A 25111-nucleotide genomic window follows, 5' to 3' on the forward strand; every position below is an offset into this window, starting at 1 on the left:
CTGAACTTCAGGATGAACAAGTTCAGAAGTTCTTAGAAGTTCAGAGCCCCTCCTCCTCCGTTTCTTCTTCTGTGGTGCCTTCTTTGAACCCCATCTGCCCCCTCCCCTCTCCTCCTCGTACAATTCAACAGGTGTATTTATTTAGCTAGTTTATTATTCTAATGCATCCCGTAGTTCTTAAAGTCTGTTTATATTTTCTTGCACAATGTTATATTTTCATTTTATGGTTATTTTGCCCCTCCTCGTTAATTTCTTCTTCTGTGGTGCTTTCTATGAACTCCCTTTGCCCCCTCTTCCTGCGTTTCTCCTCTCTAAACAACAAAGAAGTCTCATTTGGATTATGACGTTCTGCAGCAAAGATACAGAACACAAGAACTCACAGGAGGTACAACAGGAGGGAACATTAGCACGTTAGCTGCTTCAGCTCGTCTACACTTCAGGTGACACAGAACGTTTATATTATCCTGTGTGTGTTTGACAAAAGGGATGTGGTGAGACGAGGAATGTAAAGTCAACTCTGACCCAGAAATATGAACACAGCTTCACGTCTGCACACACACACACACAGACACACACACACACACACACATTTAAACACAGCTTCACGTCTGCACACACACACACACACACACACACACACACACACACACACACACACACACACATTTAAACACAGCTTCACGTCTGCACACACACACACACACACACACACACACACACACACACACACACACACATTTAAACACACAGCTTCAGGTCTGCAGACACACACACACATTTAAACACACAGCTTCAAGTCTGCAGACACACACACACACACACACACACACACATTTAAACACACAGCTTCATGTCTGCAGACACACACACATTTAAACACACAGCTTCAGGTCTGCAGACACACACACATTTAAACACACAGCTTCATGTCTGCAGACACACACACATTTAAACACACAGCTTCAGGTCTGCAGACACACACACACACACACACAGCTTCAGGTCTGCAGACACACACACATGTACACACACAGCTTCAGTTCTGCAGACACACACACATGTACACACACAGCTTCAGGTCTGCAGACACACACACATGTACACACACAGCTTCAGGTCTGCAGACACACACACACATGTACACACACAGCTTCAGGTCTGCAGACACACACACATTTAAACACAGCTTCAGGTCTGCAGACACACACACATGTACACACACAGCTTCAGGTCTGCAGACACACACACATTTAAACACAGCTTCAGGTCTGCAGACACACACACATGTACACACACAGCTTCAGTTCTGCAGACACACACACACATGTACACACACAGCTTCAGGTCTGCAGACACACACACATTTAAACACAGCTTCAGGTCTGCAGACACACACACATGTACACACACAGCTTCAGGTCTGCAGACACACACACACATGTACACACACAGCTTCAGTTCTGCAGACACACACACACATGTACACACACAGCTTCAGGTCTGCAGACACACACACATTTAAACACAGCTTCATGTCTGCAGACACACACACATGAAAACACACAGCTTCAGTTCTGCAGACACACACACACATGTACACACACAGCTTCAGGTCTGCAGACACACACACACATGTACACACACAGCTTCAGGTCTGCAGACACACACACATTTAAACACAGCTTCAGGTCTGCAGGCACACACACATGTACACACACAGCTTCAGGTCTGCAGACACACACACACATGTACACACACAGTACAACGTCAGCAGACTGTTGTGCTCTATTGTTGAGCTTCTACAGCGAAGCAGGAATGTGAGGAACAAAGCAGCGACAGGCCGAGCCGCTCTGAAACGCTGCTTTTCACCACAACAGAGGACTCCATTCACAGCGACGCTGCAGCCTCACTCCAGCTCTTTCTCTCTTTCACAGGTTGAGACTCAAACTGTGAGAAAACCCAGGTGACGTGTTCCAGGTGTTTCTGTGTCATCCCGGCCTGCAGACAGGTTGTGGATTTACGAGCAGACATGTTTTCCGTCTTTCCAGTCACATCCAGAGACTCTGGGAAAGATGGGAATCTGTGCTCAGACATGTCAGGAAGGACGAGGGGAACGCTGCGCAGCAGGTAGAGCAGGTTATGTCTCATGCCCAGGGGACACACACTTTGGTTTGTTCCCATGACTCTCTTAAAGGTTACCTCTGGGTCCAGTTTCACAATGATACAGTCATTATGACCTGAGATGATTCTAATGAAAGTTTCATAACGTCCTGGCTGGCTCAAAACTAAGAGCCATGTTTCCATGTGTCCCCGACAGAAGGACTCACCTGCTGGACTGCGTTTCCACAGTAACAATCAATATCATCATTTTTCAATGTCTCAGTTGTTTCTGAGCTTTTTTAAAGTTTGTTTGACGAAACTTTGTGGTTATTTTTTGTCTCTGTGGTGGTTTTACATCATTTTATGTGTTTGTGTCATTTTATGTCTCGTTCAACCTTTATTTAAATCTCGAGGAATCATTGAGTCAAGAGTTCAACAACTGCACACCTGTAATATATTATCATAGTATAACCATATTTATATGGTGTGGGGCGACGCCTGCGAGCTAGTTCAGGCAGACAACTCGAGCTGCACTGATTTAATAACTGATATGCATCACTTCCACATCACCTGACAACACTTCCTCTCATTTTGCGGTTTATTTAAGCTGCAGGATTTCCCGTCTCTCCCTCTGCTCTGTCGTTGCCGTCGCTGCCCTGCACCAGCACTGCGCTCTTACTCTCAGCCCCACCACCACCCAGCATCCACCTGCAGGCTCCGAATAGAGGGTTTAAGATATCATCTCATCACTCCTCAACTTCTGCATGTGAAATAAATCTGCGAGGAGTGACGAGGTCGGAGCAGAGACGCCAAACACAAGCTGTGTTCTGTCTGTGAGCTGTCTGACTGAAAGATATTTGGTATACCGTGCATTTATGTCTGTGCAATGACTTCTCATTTAATTGTTATCATGCAATAGTTCACTTATCATCAACCATATATTTTTTACCCATCGCTGGTTTTACTCTGTCCTTCAGTTTGAGCAAGTGAATGTCCCCCAATGGGGATCAATGAAGTCTTAAATCTTATCTTCTCTTAACAAACAGAATACATACAAAAACAGTTACACACAAGGACAGAGTGGTTTGTAATCCTAGTTCTAAATTGACCCAGTTGTATGTTGTAAAGTGTTGGATGTGAATGCAGCAGAGAGGCTGTGACTGTGTCTGCCTGTGGGACTTCAGCATCATCAGTTACTGCAACATGCTGAGGGACTGATGGACCGGTCTGAGGAGGAGGTGAGATACGACGGCATGTTTCCACTTAAAGCTTTATAAATAAATAAAAACCAACGTCTGTCACGTCTTACTGTTCCCAAGGTGAGTTTCCCAACCAACCTCTTCATATGAGGTGCAGTGATGAGTGGAGCAACTGTCATCAGTGATAGACGGAGTCTGCAGGTGTGAGGCGTGTCTGTACCCGTCACCATGATCCAGGACAATCAATGATCCGTGTTCTGCTGAGCTTCGTTAGAGGAATCCAGTTTCTTTTGCAATATTCAGTTTGTTTGGTCTCTTTGTGAGTCAGTTTGAGCGTGTTTTAACATCTCAGCTGTTTTTGTTTGATTTGACTTGTTGTGGTTGTTTTGCGTCTCTGCTCGTTTTAAATAATTTTATGTATTTTCTGTAATTTGATGATTTTATGTCTCGTATAGTTGTTTTATGTTATCTTGTGTTTGACTTACGTGTTTATGTAGTTATATGGGCAGGGGGGGGGGGGGGGGGGGGGGGTAATAGTGGTTGTTTAACGTCTCAGTTTGTCTTTATTTGATTTGGTTATTTTACTTGTCTTTACGGTTGTTTTGTGTAATTCTATAGTTTTTCTCTCTTGTGGTTGTTTTGTGTCTCTCTTTGGTCTGTTTGTTGTTTTGTGGTTGTTTGTGTCACTTCTTCTTTTTCTAGTTTTGTGTCATTTTAATGTTTGATTACTTTTTTTAATGGTTAGTTTTTGTGTCTTTGTGGTTGCTGTCACCGTTTTGCATCATTTTGTGGTTGTGTTGAGTAATTTCATAGTTATTTTACGTCTTGTCGTAGTCGTAGTTGTGTTACTTAATTCAGCGATTGTTTCGTGTCTCTTCGGGTCTTTGTCGTTTTGCGGTTGTTGTTTGACGTCTCTTTGTAGTTGTTTTTCATCATCTTGTTGTTTTGTGTCACTTTGCTTATGACTTTCGTCTATGTTGTGTTTTTGTACATTTGTAGTTTTTTATTGTCTCAGTGTTTTTGCGTAACGCAGTTTGATTCGATCATTTTACGTGTATTTCCGGTTGTTTTGTGGTCGTCATTGTTTTGCATCATTTAAACGTTGCATTGTTTCATTTTATGGTTATTTTGTCTCGATTAGATGTTTTGTGTAATTCAGTTTATTTTGTGTCTCTGTTGTCTTTCTGTCATTTTGTGGTTTTGTGCACCTCCGTCATGTTTTGCATCACTTTGTGTTTTTTTGGTCGTTTTGTGCTTCTTAGTCTCCAAGGAAGGAAAAAAAAAACAGCCTCCACAAATGTGTAACAGTATCAGGAAATTTTATTTAATTATATGTATATAATTCTGTTTCTTTGTTAATCGTTTAATTCATAATAGCCATAGAATATACAGACTATAACCCTCAATAACTCATATCTCTTTGACAATCGACTTTTATCTTCTTTAAAATAATTCCTCAGAAGATCTCAGAGGAGAAATCAAAGAAACACTGCCAGTAATCACGCCCAAAAGAAGAAGAAAGAAACACATAAAAACATCCTAATGATAAAAAATGAAACAACTTTAACTCCCTTTTATGTAAAAAAAAAAAATACAACAACCCACCAAGATAACGACGATAGCATTAATAAGAACAGCCATTAAAACAACCAAAGCTGGAACGAGCCTCATGACAGACCGGCCGATACTGTGTGAAGGTTTATGGTGCGTTCAAGTGCAACTTTACACACACACACAAACACTCCTCCCAAAAAGAGTGTGTGTGTGACAGAAGGATGCAAAATGTGGTCCTCTTGGTTTGTTCCCCGCGGGACGTTTGGTCGAAGAAGAAGAAATTAAATACGAAGCGAGCAGGGCCTGTTCGACGTCTGGAACAAATATACATACAAAAACTCTGCGGCTGCTTTTGCTCAAAAATAAAGAAATAAAGTTGCACAGATGTAAAAGCACAGAAATCTGCAGGGAGAGGGCCTTAAAACACGCACACACACACACACACACACACACAGGACAAAAAGAGCCTTGGCTTTATGTTACTGAGGAGCAGATTCACTTACACTAACACGCAGACGATCCGTGAGTCTTCACACACGCGCACACACACACACACGGCAGGCCAAACTTAAAGCTGAACGAGGAGGACGCACAAAAAAACAACCAAACTAACGACCTCAGAGGGGAGCGAGCGGCTGGAGGGACAAAGTGCAGGCGTGCTGATTGAGTTTGTGATCGGAGCCAGTTTCCTGCTTTTATGAGCGACCGGGATCTATGAAAGACGGGAAATGAGCTTCCTGGTGGCAGCAAAGTCAGTGGTATGAGTTAGGAGAACTTCAGAGACAGAGAAGGAGGTGCAGGAGGAGGAGGAGGAGGCAGCCCTTTGAGTAAAGCGAGGAGGGAGTCAGGAGGTTAAACAAAAAGGAGGACAAATATCACCGCATGCACCAAAAAGCTTCAGAGTGCTGAAAACATGACGTAGAACAAGATCTGGGTCTGTTAGCATCCCAGCGCCCCCCCCGACAGAGACAGACAGGCTCCAGTGCATGTGTTGGTCCGTTTATAAAGAGGAGGGGGGGCTTCCTAATGGTCCCAGTGCAACAGGCAAGAAGGAGCGCAGACTGAGCTGGACCCAGGCAGCAGTCAGTGATTAGTACGGTCATATCCAGGAGAAAGAGAGAGGAGGGAGCAGACGCTGACAGCTGACAGGAACATGAACACAGACAGAAAACATGCACAGGGAAACCAGGCAGAGACAGAGGGGGGGGGGACACCGGGGTGGGGAGGATGGTTGCTTGGCTGTGCAGGAGTAAGCATACAGCACTCTGACAGTTGTGGGTTTGAATGTTATGATGTTGATTCTGCTGCATTCAAGTCACATCAGAAATTCAGACTTTAAAAAGCTGGGAAAAGACTCATCTGTAAGCTGCGTTCGTGGGGTGCTGGAATAATCACAATAAAGTTCCTGACTTGGAAAGTTCACGTGAACGTTGGAAAAGTTCAGAAAATTTGAGTACGTTTTGGTTCCTGACCTGCCGAGCTGACGAGTTTGACGTCAAGTCGGACTCAAAAAATGGCGGACGAAAGTAAATGTTGATGGCAAGAAACTTTTTGTGAATGTATTGCATATCAGTTTTTTTTAGGTTGTAACATTTAGTTCCTGTACACAAAATAATGTGACCTTGACTAGTTCTGAGAAATAAAACTACTTCATATCGTGTCCTTGTTGTTTCTAGATTACGATTTAAAGTCCGTGAACTCTGAGCGTCCGAGGAGCACATGAATACACATGGAGTCTATTTTGGCACCTACAACTTCTAATTGCCTGAAAACCGAACAAATTCGAACGCCTCACATGAGCCAAAGACTGCCGATCAACGTAAGCTAACTGGAAATGGTGCTCCATGTTTTAGTCCCACAGCACAGCTCTGTAAACATATAACCAACAGGAAGCTACGAGCTCGTCCGCATGACGTGAACGCAGCATTTATCAGCAACACGATCAGTTTTCTCAGAAGTTGCAAAGAGGAGCTGATCTTGTAAACGTTTGCAACTGACTGCAGAGACTTGGGCCACTTACATTCAACAATCACAGCCAAAGCTGCTTTTCCAGCGCAGGAACTTTTCCCAGGGACGAGTTAATGTCCGGAGACGATGGCTGTGTTCGATATGCCGCACTATACCAGCAGTACGTGTTGATTTGACCTAAATGTAGTCTGTAGTCTGCGAACAAAAGCTAAATGTGCAGGAAATCTCCAGTATGCATCGGACCAGCCTACCGCGCCTGCTGTATCCCACAATGCAAAGCGCTGGAACGTCACAGCGGCAGATGAAATGACGGACAGCAGCAGCATTCCAGCAGAAGGGGGCGCTGTAGCTAAAGAAGCGGCGGTTATTGTTTACTTCCGGCTGGCGTAGCATACTGCAAAATTACTTTGAAAAGCTCCTCCATACACAGACGACCGCCGAACGCAGTATGCAGTATATAGCATGTAGCATGTAGTATATAGTATGTCGTATATAGTACAGCATTTCGAACACAGCATTAATTTTACCCCCAAAAAGGTCCCTGCTCTCGGGTACTACTTTCAAAAAGCACAGGGACTTTGAGGTGGACCTTGCTGTGCTAAACACTTCTGATTCGGTGGAGGCTTTTCAGTCAACGCATCGCCTCACCCTCACGGGACTTTAGACCTCGGTTGAAACGCAGACAACAAAGTGCTGGAGGAACCTTTGAGTCTCAACAACAGAAGCTCCTGCGCTTAAAGTCCCAGGTACTTTGGGTGGAAACGCAGCGTTTGATCCAAGAAGATCAAACGCTGAAAACACTCGTTGCAAAGTGCACTTGATGTTCTCTACGCTGCGTTCAGGTGCTGGGTTCAGGTGCTTAGCCGGGCCCTGAGTGCACGTCTGATTCCATACAGTCGCTCTGGGTCACTCGGAAGATGACAGAACAAGAACAGCATGATGGGATGTAAAGGCTGATGGTAACCTGGTTATCCAGAACGCTGTATGCATTCCCCACAGGTTGCTTTGAGGCGTTCAGCTTCAGCTGCTGAGTATTTGTCACAGAAATGTTATATAATACAGGAATGTAATACTGACTCTGGATCTGCAGTTTGTTGTATTTGTCCCAATGTGGACAAAACAGTCATTTTAAACCACCACAAACAAACAGTCCTGTGCATGTCCTGGAGAACGGGCCTGGGTGTCGTCGTTGTCGTATCTGAAGGAACGTGCTGCTCTAGAAGCTTTATGCGGTTTGGTTCTCTCGGAAACAGCTGCAATGATTTATCTTTTACTTGGCGACGAAGAGGAAACATAAAATTCTCTGATTGGAGCTTTAAACGTGAACATTTCCTGGTTTCTTTCCTCCTCTGTGACCGTAAACTGAAGATCTTTCTGCTGAGGAATAAACTGAATTTGGGAAACACTGATCGACTTTTTTCAGCTTCTTTTTTTTTTTGCATTTTATGAACCAACAACGAATCGATTAAACTTTAAAGTAACAGACGATGAAAATAATCTTAAGTTGCAGCCCTGCAATCTGATCTGTTCCATGTGGTGAGTAAAACAACAGAGCGACTTGCTCTCGGTACGAGTCACAGCTCAACAAAACTACAGATATTCTTCAGTTGCTCCTCAGCCACGTTTCTGCGTCTCTCAGCCACTTTGGTTAATTTCAGGAACGCATGCATTCATATGAAGATCAAACACAGACTTTTCTTTTAGTAAAAAAAAAAACAAGAATCTATAAACCTGCCAACATGCCAGTAAACACATCGAACGTTTGCCTCAAAGTCAAGAGTTCAGAAAGCAAATATAAACCCCCGAAACAACCGACACGACTCCGAACTGATCCGAAAACATTTAAACAACAAACAAAAACTGCGACAAGCACTCTAAAAAAAAACGATTGATATTTTGTATATACAGACGCACATCCGCTGAGCATCCTCGTTCTTTAGCCCTCGATTTATCCAGGTTGTTATTTACACGGAGCAAGACGAGTTATGGTGTTGGTTAATACAGTAGTTTGTGTTTACATGAGAGGGAGCGACAGAGAGGAGAGACAGGAGAGCTAAAGGAGGAGAAATGAGGCGTCCGAGGAGAAGGAGGAGGAGTCAGTGTGGATGGGCGAGGATGAGGAAGGACGAGGAACAGGAAACAGAACATGAGGATAAACTGAAACAGACCCGTCCCCCCGCCCCGCCGCAGAAAGTTAAACTTAGCTCTCTCGCAGTAGAAATGGAAAGAAAAGCAGTTAAATGTTCGGAGTTTCTCTTTTTGTTGGTTTCTTGATGCATTTTTCTTTTGTGTTAGCGTGTTGTTTGGGGTCTTCTTGTTCCGAGCCTCTGCGTGGCTTTGTCACCCGCTGAAACAAAAAGAGAAGCACAAATCAAACAAATGTTCAGCCTCATTTTTAGCTCCTTCAGGTTAAGAGCTGACCCCCACACTCGTCGTCACATCCTGCCCTGAAGAGCTGCAGAAAGGTTACATTTGTGTTTTTAAAGCCAGAGTAATTAATCCCAAATCTCGTGTTAATGTGACTCCAATCATCTCAATTTAAAGACTTAAAACTGTCTTTTCTCATTAGATATACAACTTTATGATCCACCTACATCTTCAAACAGAGACTCCTCCTCTCCTGAGTTATTCCCTCAGTAAACATGTTCCTGATCAGTTTATGATCAATCTCTAGTTCAAGTCTTCTTCAACACAGTTCATTTAGTCAATAAAGTTTTTGTTGAACCTGGAGTTCATTCACAACAACATTAACCAGGAGTGTTTTAACAATCAGTCAACAATAACAATATTTGGAAAAAGGCTTCCAACAATGTAGGAATGTTTCCTCCCAGCTCTGTGAGCCGTGTGCAGGTGCTACATGTACGTTTGTTTAAAGGCTGCACTGACACCTGGTGGAGGAATACCTTCTCTTCACAGCTCAGTGCAGTTTAACAGAAACGGGACAAAAGGAAGCACGAAGCTTTTTCACACAAACAAACTGTTTCTGACTGATTTACATCATCGCTCACGTTTCTGTCACTTCAATCAATCATCAACCTCACCTCTCTGTACCCGCGTGTCTCTGTACCCGCGTGTCTGTGTACCCGCGTGCCTCTGTACCCGTGTGCCTCTGTACCCGTGTGTCTCTGTACCCGTGTGCCTGTGTACCCGTGTGCCTCTGTACCCGCGTGCCTCTGTACCCGCGTGTCTCTGTACCCGCGTGTCTGAGTACCTGTGTACCCGTGTGTCTCTGTACCCGTGTGTCTGTGTACCCGTGTGTCTCTGTAACCGTGTGTCTCTGTAACCGTGTGTCTGTGTACCTGTCTGTGTGTGTACCTGTCTGTGTGTGTACCTGTGTGTCTGTGTACCCGTGTGTCTGTGTACCCGTGTGTCTCTGTACCCGTGTGTCTCTGTACCCGTGTGTCTCTGTACCCGTGTGTCTGTGTACCTGTCTGTCTCTGTACCCGTGTGTCTGTGTACCCGTGTGTCTGTGTACCCGTGTGTCTGTGTACCCGTGTGTCTGTGCACCCGTGTGTCTGTGCACCCGTGTGTCTGTGCACCCGTGTGTCTCTGTACCCGTGTGTCTCTGTACCCGTGTGTCTCTGTACCTGTGTGTCTCTGTACCCGTGTGTCTCTGTACCCGTGTGTCTCTGTACCCGTGTGTCTGTGTACCTGTCTGTCTCTGTACCTGTGTGTCTGTGTACCCGTGTGTCTGTGTACCCGTGTGTCTGTGTACCCGTGTGTCTGTGCACCCGTGTGTCTGTGCACCCGTGTGTCTGTGTACCTGTGCGTCTCAGGAGCCCTGGTAGGTTTCCTGGAAACGAGCCGTTTCCTCGTAGATCAGTTCCTTCAGTTTCTCCTTGGGAAGGTCGTCCAGCTCCATGGAGAAGGTGAAGGGCTCCTCTGCTACCGGCTACACGCACACACACACACACACACACACACAAACACACACACACAAACACACTTACATTACAAACCTTTAACCAAAAGCTGGACATCAGTTCAGTTTAATTCTCGGTTTGAAACCAGATCAAAGCCGAAGCTCTCAGGTATGAGTCTGACCCTCAGGCGACCAAGGAAACATAACTGCACTTTTCTTATCCTTTAGCATGCGATGATGGTATAAGCGGGATAATGGCCTTTGAGGCGTCTATAATAAGGACCGTTCTGGCTCCACATGGTCCATAAACTCCTGATGATGGACACCTCATCGGGCATTACTCCTCATTAATCAGCTCCAAACGTCAGCTCTATCCGTGCGTACCTCATCTGTGGGGTCGTAGTACTGCTCCAGGTAAGGATGAGCCAGGGCCTCCTCCACGCTGATGCGCTTGATGGGGTTAAAGGTCAACATGCGGCCCAGCAGGTCCAGAACTGTGTTGAGATTTAGAGAGAGGCACCAGGATGTTAATTTGACTGACACAAATACAACCAGGAAAGAATGATTTACTGTTTTTACCTTCACTCTAAAGCTGGGTAGTTAACATAATCACACATATTATTATGCACATTCAAGTCAGAGGTAGATACGTATGTGTTAACGTCCTACAAAGCTTTATAGGCAAAATATAATACAATAAAAGCCTGTTATAAAAACATAACTTATTCTTCAGGTGTGTAAGGTTGTTGTTGCTACAGGAGACAGAAGGCCTCCTATTTGTTTGCTCCGTCTAACAGCACTGATCCATTAACAGACAGTAAACCCTGCTCAGGTTTCAGGTTTCATTATTTAAACGTCCCCATCTGATTGGTTTGATTTACAGGTTTTTAAATCAGAAGTCTGTGCTGCCACGTCGTACCCTTTGAGTCCGCCTGGAAGATTTTCTCCCAGGGGACCTTGTCTTTGGGAGGGAGGGCCTGCAGGTAGTTCCTCGCCTTCATGTTGATGATGCAGTTCAGATCTTCCTGAGAAGGAGAGCCGAGGACGCCTGAGAGGACAGAGAGAGGGACGACTTTAAATACAGAGGACGTGACTGCTAACAACCTGCAGCAGTCAATGTCAGCAAAACAGGTGTTGCTGCATTTGTAAGATCAGATTTTAAAAGTTGAGTTTCTGGATTTTGTATAAACTGGTTGTGATTGAAGGTAAACTGGGCAAACACAGAGAAGGTCACAGCAGATTCCAACAAACAAACAGTTAACAAAACCGCCTGATACCCGATGCTTGAAATGACTTTTAACTGCATGCACTTAATGATCTGAAATGCTGAGTGTCCGGTTAAATGGATGATGTCAACGTTCTGTGGAAATGAGTGAGACCTCTCTCTCACCCAGGATTTGGTTGAGCTGGTCCAAGTAATGTTTCCCAGGAAAGAGAGGCAGGTTGGACAACATCTCAGCCAGGATGCAGCCCACCGACCAGATGTCGATGGACTTGGAGTAGCCCTGCGACATGAACGCACACAGTCAGTGAACTGCAGAGGCTCCCCTGCCCGACACAGCGTCCACGTTACGCTCTTACCTTGGAGTTGAGCATGATCTCTGGAGCTCTGTACCAGCGTGTGGCCACGTACTCAGTCAGGAAACCCGTGTGGTCGTGCTCGGGGTCGGCTATCCGTGCCAGGCCAAAGTCACAGATCTGAGGGGGACAGAAAGAGGTCAAAGGTCAGACACATCAGCCTGCAGGAGGGTCCCACTTTGGACATATATTTATGTCAAGCCCAAACTAAACTAAACTTAAACTTCAGACTCCATCAGTGCCCTTATTCATGCTGCTCTCAACATTTTTATCCTCCTGAATTTTCAACCTTTTGTTTTTGTCAAACGAGCAAAGAGCAGGAAATGTGGGACAGGCAGGACAACACTGTAGAGAACGCATGGAGAAATGGGGCTTAATGGGGGGGCAGCAGCTACTTTATTTACCCAGGGAGCATCCAGAAGGTTATTTTCCTTTTTAAGATAAAATATATTTACTTCCCCAGTGACACCGGGGGCACAAACATGACCTGAGGGTTTCATTTGAGTTGTTCATGCGGGGGAATGTATCAGAAAGGAGCTGCAACAGGTGCTGCCTTTGTTTTATTCTTTAACTCCTCCCACATGATCAGCTAATCCAGGGATGGATGGTCGGCTGCGGAGTTTCTGAAGCTGTGAAACAGCAAAGAGAAACCGACGGCTCATTTTAACTAAATAAAAGGAGAAGGAAAAAACGATATTATTAAAGGTTATAAAAAGAAGTTAATCATGCTTAAAAACATCCTCTTTCTAAACCTGTTGCTTTACAAACTTTCATATTGCCATTTCCAACATTTCCCAGAATGCATTGCAGCAGCCCCCAATGGTCTGACTGGTGCGTTAAACTGCTCCTTTTAGCTTTATAGTCTGCAGATACATTTGCTCAAATATAAAAAGCAGCGTTCCAAACACGTCAACAGAATAAAAAGTCACACAGTTCTCAGTTCATGAATATTCATCGGTGTGGAGGTGGAGACACAAGTGACAACACTGTGATTAATAAACTCCACCATCAATCTGAGATATAAAACACAGACAGGCGACCAGGTCGCGTCTGAAACTCTGAAGGAGAGCACACAGCTCTCACAGCGTTCAACAGAAACCCGTCTTTGGGGTCAAACCATCACACGCATTCCTCGGATTCTTCTCAGTCGTGTTGAGAGCTGGTGAAACCTGCAACTGGTACCAACGTTTGAATAAAACATTCCCAGCTCCCAGGATTCGACTCTAAAGCAGCTTTTCAGATTAAGAACTTTTCCCAGATTTTACTTTTGTCTCACAAAAACCAGTTTAAGTACATTCGGCTTATTTTTGTGTTTGTGATGCAGTCAAATGAGCAAAACTTTACGCCCCCGAAACCTAAAATACATTTTCATTAAAGTATAATAAATTAGTGATCAAAATGCTTTAATGCTTTTTAAATGAAAAAGTTGTCACTCCGATTGAGTAAGGCCAATAGAGAAGTGTGTTACAGCTTTAACCCCGCCCACGAGATTCAGCTCGACGACAAACAAAACTTTAGGATGTGTTTTTGATTTGCATTTAGAAATGTCAATCATTTTCTTCTTGCAGTGTCGATAGTTTGCTTTTAAATCTACTCTGATGCAAAATAAAGACACAAAAGACACTTTAAATAAGTCCACCAGGCACCATGTACTAACGTTGAATCACAGGCAGCGTTAAATTATAACATACTAATGCAGATTTATATTTGTATATCTGCACTCTGCAAAACATTTTGTATTATATAAGCATGGGTAACACTCTTTCATTCTGCGGTGGGATCAAAGCTGCTGACATCATAGATACAGCAGCCTTTTTGTCACCAGTAACGATGCTTCCTGTGTGTGCATTTGTGTGTGTGTGTGTGTGTGTGTGTGTGTGTGTGTGTGTGTGTGTGTGTGTGTGTGTGTGTGTGTGTGTGTGTGTGTGTGTGTGTGTGTGTATCTGACCTTGAGGTCGCAGGTGGTGTTGATGAGCAGGTTGGAGGGCTTGAGGTCGCGGTGCAACACGTTGGCCGAGTGGATGTACTTGAGGCCTCTCAGGATCTGATACAGGAAGTAGCAGATGTGGTCGTTGCTCAGCCTCTGGCTCTTCAGCAGCTTGTACAGGTCCGTCTCCATCAGAGTCTGCACGATGTAGCTGCAAGGACGAGCAGTCAAGGAGGACAACTACAGGGCTGACGACTTCCACTGACACCAAGAGACACACAAAGACCTCCCTGATCTCTCCGTTATTCTACATAGTAAATCGGTTAAAACAACCGGTCCTCTCATCACTACGGCTCGCCGTCTTCTCTGCAGGAAAAGCCAACAGTCCTGAAACCAAACACTACACGAGCTAACAAGCCAGGTATGGTGAGCACAGACACAGATAGCTGCTAATCAGTGCTAACATATAAATAAAATAAAAACAGTTTGTGAGACGTGTTGGACGGTCTGTTCGTCCAATAAAGCACACACAGATTATCTGTCTGATATTTACATGAACAAATCTCCAAAAGGCTCCAACAGCACAAACACGGCCCAGAGGTTACGTTCAGTGACTGAGTTAGCTGAGGGGACACCTAGCAGACAGCTAGCAGCTCCCAGCTGTCACTCAAAGAGGCCACGCCCCTAATGCTGCATCACTTTAAGCCTTAGTATAATGTAAACAGGTGAGCTGTATGTAACATGTTCATTTCTGCTGTAAAGTTTAACATGGGGCTCTATGGGGACTGACTCACTGCTGGAGGCAGCGTCTGCGTCCAAGTAAACTGAGTGTGAACTTCACAGAGCTTCTTACATCTTAACTCCTGAATATGGCAGCCTCTCTGAACAAAGATCTAAATGTACGAGCTGTAATTCAACACCAAACATCTCAAAACAATCTGATTATTTTCAGTCAAACCACAAAAGTCAAGAGCAATAAAACTCCTGTTATGAACTTCTCCTCGGAACTCTTCTACAAACCGATCTTGAAGCTTGATTGCGACAGGCCGGAGCGTAAAAGCCAGAGTAATAACTACTTGTTTATTTGTTTTCTTAAACCTCCTCAGCCGGACACTTTGCTGCAATAATCTTTGAACCAGGTGAAGTCACAGCAGAAATCTCAAAGTTAAACAACCAAAATGAGAAAACGAGCTGTTTAGAGACTCTTCAAAAGTGACTTTTACCAAGTTTTGTTACAGGTTATTGAATGCAACATAGCCAGAGTTTTGAAGTGCTACAAAGATACTAAGAGTAGCAAAAAATATAAATGTATTTTTAAGAGTTTTTCCACAAAAGGATCTGTAAGTTTTTTATGCATAAAGAGCACGCACATAAATGCAGAGAGACTCGTGCTGTAAATTAAAGGATACACATCCCTCATGTTGTCGATGTGCCGCGCCCGCAGGATGTCGTTGATGCCGATGATGTTCTCATGGTGGAAACGCAGCAGGATCTTAATTTCCCTCAGCGTGCGCTGACAGTACGTCTGGTGCTCAAATGGGCTGATTTTCTTGATGGCGACGCGCTGGCTCGTCACGTTGTCCATAGCAGAGCTGGATGTGGAGGAGAGCACAAAACAGGTTTCATGTTACACTCAGTGAGGGCACCAGGAAAAGTTACTGTTGCTAAAAGGTTTTAGAGACCATCTCCAGAGCCAAGGTGCAAACACATCCTTTTTAACTGAGTGTTTCTGTTAGTTGTGATGTGCTGTAGGAGTAGACCTGAGTGTAGGTGCAGAGTGAGTGTTGGTGTAGGTGAGAAGAAGTAGACCTGACAGGACTGAAAGCAGCTTACTGTAGGTCTTATGACAACCAAACACTGATCAGCCAACACCCTATCAGGAAAAAATCACTTAAGGCAGGTTTTCACAGAGACGCACCCTCAGCAGGTACAGAAGCTAAATCTTTTTTTTTTGATGGTCTATTGAAGCGTATTTTCTTATTGCACAACCTGCGTAAACTGGGCATGCTCACACACCTGTGTACCTCCTTCAATGGATGAAATACTGTGACATGAACAGCAGCAGTCGATGTGTGTTTTATGTTACACCTGGATAGTGACGAACATGCAGGCTGAAGCTGATGTTAATCTTACAATACACTTCCTGTTTTTCTCTCACGCTATCAAGCAGAGGGTGTTGACTATGTTTACAAACACCAAGTGCTGCAACGGTGGAATCACGTGACCACGATGACACAAACAAAGCAGCACCGTGCTGTCACACACAACTGTTAGAAAGGGACAGTGATCCATGTGTGGGACCCGCTCTCATGCTAGCAGCACCTTCACACGCAGAGCTGTCACATCCGATCGTGTTTACAGCAGCTCAGCCTCTTTCACAGCAGTGACTCGGCATCGATGTCAAGTGCAACAGGGTTGCTGGACAAGTCCACACAAGGCTGCAGATCACACACAGCGATAACTCGAGGAAAGGCCTCGTTACAACTGACAAATCCGACCCGCATCCTCTGCGGCAGCTCTGCTGCAGGCTCAGTGTTTACCAATCAGAGCACAGTAAACATCAAAGTGTTTGGGACACTGATTGTGGACCTGGAAAACGGCTTCAGCGACAACTAACTCAAACTAGTGTTCAGATTTAGCCTACATAAGATTTATCCTCAGACATTAAACTCCATCCTGCGCAATCACTCCCAATCTTGTTTCCTGTAAATCTGATAGCCACGCCTGAAGCTAGTCAGCTAGCATGCTAAACACAGCAAGAGATATTTGCGGTTCACAGGTTTGGCAGCAGTTTTCCAAACACACATCATGACAGCTTTAACATTCACCGAGCAGCGCTTATTGAATACAACAGATAGTGTTAACAGGCTCAGAGTCCGCTAACAAACAGCTTATGTTAGCAACATTTGATTCTACGGTGGCCCAACAGAGACGACAAGCTCCACTCACCACACCATCCCGTAAGCCCCCTCTCCGATGTAGGACAGGTTCGTGTAGCGGGGGCCCACATCAAAGTTCTGGCCCTTCACGGTCTCGGTCTTGGTTGCCGCAGCTGCGGGCGGTGCATCGGGCGCAGCCTTGCTTGCCGCCCCGGCAGCAGCAGCGCTGTTGGAGGCTTCGGCCGCGGCCGCTGCGGTGCTGCTTGAATCCGCCATTCTTCCTCCTCAAACCGCTCCTGCTCTGTCAGAGAGTTTCACCGTGGGACCGCCGCCGCTCCCAGCACCAGTTACCGTCTGTCCGGGGGGTTAACCGAACGAATTGTTTGATTGACGAGCAAAACGACTTGGTCAGGGCCTCTACTACCGGAGCGTAAATGGATTTCGTGCGCGAGCGCGGATTTGGTCTCAGCATCGAGCGTAAATGCGCGTGCCAAACTACGGTAATACAGGTGCATTCGATATGTGTACCAGGGAGACTTGTTAGGGTGGAGTCCCGTCAGTGAACAGCAGGCACCGCCCGTTCGGCTCCGTTGTTTCCGCGTAACAAGCGCAATCTGCAGAATAAACATGCAGCAGCCCCGAGTGGGCGTGTCCAAATGTGCTCCATGCTGCCCGTTATGACAAGAATAATACACTCCATCATCCCAGTCTGTCATGTTTGTGTTGCACCTTGTAGCAGGCATTTTTGTTTACATGCAAAAGTACTTTGATATAAAGTTAAACATTACAAAGAGAATACAATTACTGTAGTTGACAGTAAAGGGTATTGTGCAGCTTGTATTATAGAAATATTCAATATATTTAATTAATATAGGATGTGGCAGCAAATAGATTGTTATTAGAATTGTGGACCTTTTTTATGGCACTATGAAATAATTGTAATATTAAAAGTCTTGGACATTATTAGCATGTTAATCTTGTCATCCACTAAAGGCTTCACAAATTCAACAAGTTTGTATAATAATTTGTACATATCATGTAGATAGTCAAATGGTCCTTAATTCTTCCATTCGTTGCAGCTTTGATTCTTTCTCTTTGAACCTAAAAATCATCTGAATTCTGGAAATGTAGCCTAACCACATTAACCCGGTTTTTATTCAAGGTTTGTATATATTCTAAACAAATGAAAATAACAATTAAAAAAAAAATCCGTTTAAATAAAATAAAATCAATTAAAAGAGTGAATGCGGATGCCTCTCCGTTTTTCATAAGATTTAGATATTAAACGTATTCATTTAAAAATAATTGTTAATTTTACTTCTATCTATTAATTTATTAATAAGTCAGTCAGATTCACCGGTAGATATAAAAGAGGGTTAAGGCTAAAACAGCACAACAATAAATTGTGGAATCTTATCACCATGGTAACGAGTGCGACTGCCGAAGCCGCACCCCTTTACTTACGTCATCACGACGGGCGTCGCACTTCCTGGATACTGTGTGCTGCATGTTGTAGTTGTTCTATTGATTTATTTCGCTGAGGGAATGGTACATTTTCTCCTGCGACGGAACTGGATCGGCCGGATTCGTCTCGCGCTCACTCTCTTCGGACTCCCGTTGACCGTCTGCAGCTCCGGAGTGAAGTATGGACCGCGACGTTTGTTAATTATTAAGATTTAACAAGCTAGAAGCGATACCATTATATAGGACAGTTTAGGCTTAAAGCTAACACTGCCATCCAAAGAAGATATAGTTATATTCTGATTTCTGCTCAAGATAATACGAAAGAAGACGTTACCACTCGCCAGCCACCAGCACATTTTCTGTCAAACTTTAATTCTATTTAAAGTATTATTAATATGAAATGTAATGTCTAAAAAGCATCACATTATCAGTCATGGCAATCTACCCCATATTCAAACTTTAATGCTAATTAGTGTCATGTTAATATCAAATGTACTGTCCAAAAATAATCAGGTCAAGTTTATTTAAAACGATATAAATGAAGACAAACATGTCTACTATTACAGCTCAGTGTTGTAATAATGTGATCCACTCCCCCAGTGAGAAGGGGCTACGTGTTCGATTTTCTCCTGATTATTTCTTCTGTGTATTTCAGACTCAATCTGTCGGCATCTGAGGTGGATTGTTTTTCCATAATTAAACAGCAGAAAGTGAAAGGAGAACGTGCAGGGTGGTGCCAGGACCACGCTGCTGCAGGGAGAGCAGAGCGAGGATTTGTTACTGATCAATGTCTCATATTTCTCCTCCTGCAGGTCCTCCGTCTCCTGTTCTTATCCTTTTAGAACCAGTCAGACCATCAGACCCATCACTTCCAGCTTCTGTAACCGCTACTTGACCAGTGTCGGGACAATGCCTTCCTCTGCAGCACCTCATGTGAAGTCCAGGTGCCCTCAGTATCCAGGCTCTAAAATCAAGCGCTTCCTGGTGCCCGATGATAAAGTGGACTGGAGTCAGAGCTGGCCGCAGTATAATCCAGTTAGTCACACAGACCCCTCAGTGGTGAAGAAGCCGGTGTGGGCGGATCCTGATATCGGGTGAGCAACACAAACCTAATTTATACCATAATATATATTGTTTTCTCTGCTGCTGTCAGACTCTCTGACTGTTAGTGTTTGTCCTCAGAGATCAGATACGAGAGTGAATTCATGCCAGTTCTGATGTCATCTGCTTGTTTGCAGCTCTTTCTCTCCACAGTACAACACCGTGGACGGGGCTGTGGACAGGACAAGCTTCGAGGGCAGCTACAAAAAGGAAAAGGGAAAGCCGTTGTAAGTTACAGAGCACTAACAGAAATGTTTCCTACAGGGGGTTTTCTGACAACACTTGTTAAATACAGGAAGTTCATATCTGCATTTAATGACTTTAGAAGAAAGTCACGTAACAAGATTTAGCATGTCAGCTTAATTCTTTTATTACTGTCGTCTGTTTTTAAAAGTCACCTTCCAAATGTTCCTCTGCAATCCTTCCACATTACAGAGTGCTTTCATTAAATGTTAATGTAAAAGAAGTTGCTTAATGAAGCTTTAATACTAATGCAGGAGCATGTCGGGAAGTAACAACCTACCAGTAACAGGTAGACCAGAGACCACAGCCTCTGCGTAAAGTGGCTGTTAACTTTTGTTGTTGCAAAATGACCACCGAGATGCAAAACAAGTACAAAGATGGATAAAATCATTACAAAGGGAAACAAAGGAATGAAAAACAAATATAAAATCACACAGACGACTTCAAAAATGAGATAACTAGACACTAAATGAGCAACTACAAGAGGACCAAAAACAACTACTACGAAGAGACACGGATAACTTCAGAGAGATGCCGAACAATCACAAAGAGACACAAAATGAGACAAAGCAACCAAACAAAAGAACCGTTTGTTTTCTGGAAGGAAAAGTCTGAAAGTCAAATGTCTACACAACAACAACAATATTTGTACTTTTAATGTTTGTTTTGACCTTACCTCCTGAACATATCCTCCTGAAACCACTTATAAATTAATTTGCTAATCACTTTTATATGTTTAGAAACCCTCGCGGTCGCACCGGCCTGACAGGCCGAGGTTTGCTGGGACGATGGGGACCCAATCACGCAGCAGATCCCATCGTCACCAGGTAACGTTTTCTTTACTTGCGCATTGTTATCATCCAGATACTTGCTAAACATAGTTTATTACTTAATTTAGATCCTTTAAGAATGATTAATATGCCTGATGTATTGATGTGTGTCACTGTCTGGCAGATGGAAAGTAGATGCCAAAGGAGCTAAGATTAATCACCCCGTCTCCAAACGGCCGATCCTGCAGTTTGTGTCCATCAAGAGGAAAGACTGTGGGGAGTGGGCCATCCCGGGGGTTGGTGGATTTTACATTTCTTTTGATCTTTTAAACCACTTTGCATCCTGTCAATATTCTACCTTGCTTTTTTAGTGCCATCCATGATTTTCTCAAAGCTATTCAACGATGCTATGGGAAAACAAAAGCTGCGTTTAGATGAGGGAGACTGGGGATCTTTGGAGGTACTCGACGTGTTTCCACCGCAGGGACGAGGGTCTAAATAAAGACTGCGGGATTTATTTTACCCACAAAAAGACCCAGCCTGGGTGTAGCATAATCTGAAAGTACAGGGACTTCGGGGTTGGGCCTTGCAGTGCTTATTCAGGAGACCGGTTGAGCAGCAGGCAGTTTAACAAGCTGCCCTCTGACACAGTGGCCTGAAACACATTTATATTTCTGCAGATAAATAAACCAGGATGAGTTCAGAGGCGCTGTTCTTATACATCTGAAAACAGAGAAGAACGCGTGCACACTGTCTCGCTTACTGCCGAAATCTTTTTTGAATTACAGCAAAGGTTTGATTGACAGAAACTCGACTCGATATTTCAGCTGTAAGCGAGACGGTGTGTCTGAGTCGTTCTCGTTCTCAGGTGTCGACTTTCTGCTCGTACGTCTAAACGCTCACTATTATAATGTATTTATAGAAAACTTAAGTAAATTCAGTTTTTGAGGACTGGTCAGGATACAAATATACTACTTTTTATGTAAAGAAACATGTGGATATAGTGGCTGTTTAACCATTAAACACCTGTAAGCTCAGTATGTGAGTGCATGCTTTAAAATAGGAAAAGATCTTCATGCTGAATCACATTGGTTTATTTATCTATTTTTTTTATTTATTATCAATTTTTTGATCCCAGAGCTGCTGTGTCGAGATCTGAGCCTCTAAACATCAGGCGCACGAGTTAGCCGCTGAGCTGAACCAGCACCCCGCAGGTGGTTATTTAAAAGATAATAGATAAGGAGTTCAATCCTGTGTAAAACAGGTGTGGCTCTTTCACATGTCAGCTGGCTGATTTACCTTATCTTTACAAGTCCTGAGCCCTCTGCTGAAACACTGAAGGAAAAGTACATGAGTACTTTTGGTTAAAACACGGCGCAGACCGGTATGGTTTGAAAGATGTGATGTGACTTCACTGTGTCTCTGCGTTGTTTTAATAGGGGATGGTGGATCCGGGGGAGCAGGTGTCTCTCACGCTGCAGAGGGAGTTCTCTGAAGAAGCGCTGAACTCGTTGACTCTCCCGCCATCAGAGAGAGCAAAAGTCCATGAACGCATCTCCAAACTCTTTAAATCTCCAGGCTTTCAGGTCAGTTACTAACTCCCGTTCTGTTTTACTGTCACATTTAATCAACAGGTGCTTCTATGAGGAGAACTTAAATATCTCTGTATCTGCTTCAGGTCTATAAAGGGTATGTGGATGATCCTAGAAACACAGACAATGCTTGGATGGAGACAGTCGCTGTAAACCTCCACGATGAATCAGGTATAAATAAATATATAAATAAGGTTTCTAATGGTCGATATTCACTTTAGAGATCCAGTATTTAATTTATGCTACAACAGCTCTAGAAATGAACAGGCCTTTTTACAGTTGCTAAGACATTTTCTCTCTGTCGATCTTTTTTCTCTAACCGCAGGCAACAGCGTGAGCGAGCTTCCGCTGCAGGCCGGCGATGACGCAGGACAAGTCCAATGGGTCGACGTTGACTCGTCCTTCCCGCTCTATGCGAGTCATTCCCGTTTCCTGGAGCTGGTTTCCAAAGAGAGGAAAGCCCACTGGTAACCAAGGACCAATGACTCTGAGAGATACTGAAATAATGATGAAGGAAACATTAAGAGCCTCAGTGCCCTCTGTGTGCCTGGAGTGCTTGTGCAGATAGCATGCATGACACTTCACCCTTACCCACAGTAATTTAAATATGATCATTAAAGTTAGAATAATGGAAGCCTAACATGCACCTCATTAGTTTGACACTCGTATGTATGACCATTTAAAAGTGATGTTGTGAGGATGTGTCGTTAGACAAATAAACTGAACTTAAAATGAGTGAATCGAGCAGCAGATAAAAATGATTCAAAGTGGCGTGCTAAACCAGACGACAAATCTAACCACATTATTTCTAATGGCTCAAATTATGCTAATTTATTCAATCATTAACTAGCTTCACATTAACCCAGTGTGATCACGTAACAACAGACACAAAGCTTCTGAACAGACCACATACTACATTAACTTAAGTGTGATAAGAGGCTTCAATCAAAATATAAAGAGTCAGACTCACTTTGATCTTTTCAAGTGAATAAAATATGAAGACGTGCGGGAGCTCAACTCACCCAGCAGAGCCGTGAAGCTCAACACGGACAGACCAAAGCTGGAGCGTTCAACAGCCAGTCTCCTGCAGGATCAGTGCAGCGTCCAGGCTGTGAAACGTCCTCTCAGTGTAGAGTCAGACGTGTCCCTCTGAAGGGCTGTTTCTGTGCTAAGCTAACTGAAGCTAACATCATATCTGGAGACTATTAAACTGAAATCATTCTCACAGAACAATACAGTGAAGATAATGAACTTTGCAGTGTGTAAATCAGTTGGATGGGGAATGTCTTGCTGCTGCTGTTGGTCGGCCATGTTGGCTGCTTGACTTTCATCCATGTGGCTCCGAGTTCTCCCTGTCGCTCACAAACATCACATTCACTAGACGCCTAGTCTCCACGCTCCAGTTACTCTCTCTGTCTGTTTGTCTTCACGCCTCTTTTACCTCCTCTTCTTCATGTTACGTCTGTCCTGTGTGATGTGACCTGATAGACACACCAAGGAATCAGCTTCTCTATGCTCTATTGTCCCATTTAGTAAGGTCCTGAAAACTCTACTTCAGTACAGTAACAAAGTATTTGTACTTTGCTACTTCCCACCTCTGCTGTTGGGAAAATAATGTGGCTATAATTGGATTTATCAAGTAAGAGCCTCTTAAAGAAACACTTCAAAGAATTAGGTCCGAAACAGTTTTAGGAGACGCCACAAATCCTACTAACCCCGTTTATTCACACTCATCACCACTGCTCAGGCCTCCACGTTGCATGCACGAACAGTTAAAGTACAAATAGCACTGTTCAGACCTCACCATGATACATGATAGAGCATAATGCTTAAATCTCCACACCCATGCAGATGCACTTTCAGCTCTGGTAGAGAACCAGTCCTCCCAGGACACTCTCAGCTCCTCCTCTGATACATTTACTGTTAGAGCAACTCATTTGTTGTGGCAGGAAAGGAGAGTCCCACGATTCAAACTGGCAACCAACCCGACACAATCCTCTACAAGGTGCCTTCAAAGTCCTAAATTATTCATGTTTGCTAAGAGTGATTTGGGCCTGTGGTTAGTACAAGACAAGGAGAAAAATGTCATGATGATTGATCAAATCTTTTTCATTTAAGTTCTACATTAGACTTTGTATTGAAATGTCTGTAAATGTAATGATATGAAAATGAACCCTGAGGTGTTTCTGAACGTGCACTGAAAGCAGCAGATTTTATTTGTAATTAATTTATCTCACATGAAATCGTCGTGAATTCTTGAGTCGATCTTCACCATAAAATACACGTGTCTGGAAAGTGATCGTTGCCCTTTGTGTTGTGTTTCTGTCTTCTTACAGTACGTGGAGCATCAGCTGTGGTTATGGTCGCATTACACACAATAATATTTAAATCATGCAAACATTCAGACCTTATGCACTAGGAAGAAGCACAAAACCATTAAAAATGCAATTATTAGTTTTTTGTTTGATCTTAAGTGGTCTACATCAATGCTTAGTGCATTTATATTCAACTAATTTTATTGATAAAGGAAATACCATTTATGGACGAATAAAAAACTATGGGAAATTATATTTAATGTGGGCTAAGCTGCATCACGGACTGCATCTTTTGCTGTTAAGTGTGCTATCTGACTCCTCTTTCCTCCAGCTGGATGCAGGCCAAACACTGTAGTAAATTATAATGTGTGGTCTCGTCTATAATAATTTACTAGATCGATTATGTTTCTCTGACAGACTTTGAACCTGAGTGGCTGTGGGTAGGTGTTGGGCTGAAGAAAATTCAGGTCACTACAGTACCCAACAGCCTTTGCGACTAAAGCCGCTGTAATTGACGACGTGGCCGAGTTACGTCTCAACCCCGTGTTTAAGCGGACCG

At 43.8% G+C, this 25111-nt stretch overlaps 2 protein-coding genes across 2 annotated transcripts; one reads left to right on the forward strand and one right to left on the reverse strand.

The window, feature by feature from the left end:
- Window positions 1-4601: 4601 nt before the first annotated feature.
- mapk3 (mitogen-activated protein kinase 3) lies at window positions 4602-17520 on the reverse strand. Its single transcript, XM_069674797.1, has 9 exons — window positions 17138-17520; window positions 15598-15780; window positions 14210-14399; window positions 12265-12381; window positions 12074-12188; window positions 11603-11731; window positions 11068-11177; window positions 10585-10713; window positions 4602-9168 (listed from the first exon to the last, which is right to left on the reverse strand). Exons 1-8 carry the CDS (start codon window positions 17341-17343, stop codon window positions 10594-10596), a joined length of 1170 nt encoding a protein of 389 aa, XP_069530898.1. The 5' UTR covers window positions 17344-17520; the 3' UTR covers window positions 4602-9168; window positions 10585-10593.
- A 1064-nt stretch (window positions 17521-18584) lies between these two features.
- Window positions 18585-24536, forward strand: nudt9 (nudix (nucleoside diphosphate linked moiety X)-type motif 9). Its single transcript, XM_069674297.1, has 8 exons — window positions 18585-18710; window positions 19344-19625; window positions 19770-19859; window positions 20616-20702; window positions 20830-20941; window positions 22085-22231; window positions 22324-22408; window positions 22563-24536. Exons 1-8 carry the CDS (start codon window positions 18613-18615, stop codon window positions 22706-22708), a joined length of 1047 nt encoding a protein of 348 aa, XP_069530398.1. The 5' UTR covers window positions 18585-18612; the 3' UTR covers window positions 22709-24536.
- Window positions 24537-25111: the final 575 nt, after the last annotated feature.

This window comes from Semicossyphus pulcher, unplaced genomic scaffold (assembly GCF_022749685.1).
Source record: "Semicossyphus pulcher isolate SPU_LCO1_2020_fin unplaced genomic scaffold, fSemPul1.0.p SCAF_23, whole genome shotgun sequence".
Lineage (NCBI taxonomy): Eukaryota > Metazoa > Chordata > Actinopteri > Labriformes > Labridae > Semicossyphus > Semicossyphus pulcher.

Bases quoted from the DNA above. Each gene is read 5' to 3' on its own strand.
- mapk3 (XM_069674797.1), bottom strand. From the start codon at position 17,343: ATGGCGGATTCAAGCAGCACCGCAGCGGCCGCGGCCGAAGCCTCCAAC. The intron at 15,781-17,137 runs GTGAGTGGAGCT...CTCCACATCCAG, and splicing joins GGGGCTTACGGGATGGTGTG to CTCTGCTATGGACAACGTGA. The intron at 14,400-15,597 runs GTATCCTTTAAT...TCGTCCTTGCAG, and splicing joins ATCGACAACATGAGGGATGT to CTACATCGTGCAGACTCTGA.
- nudt9 (XM_069674297.1), top strand. From the start codon at position 18,613: ATGGTACATTTTCTCCTGCGACGGAACTGGATCGGCCGGATTCGTCTC. The intron at 18,711-19,343 runs GTATGGACCGCG...CTCCTCCTGCAG, and splicing joins GTCTGCAGCTCCGGAGTGAA to GTCCTCCGTCTCCTGTTCTT. The intron at 19,860-20,615 runs GTAAGTTACAGA...TTATATGTTTAG, and splicing joins AAGGAAAAGGGAAAGCCGTT to AAACCCTCGCGGTCGCACCG.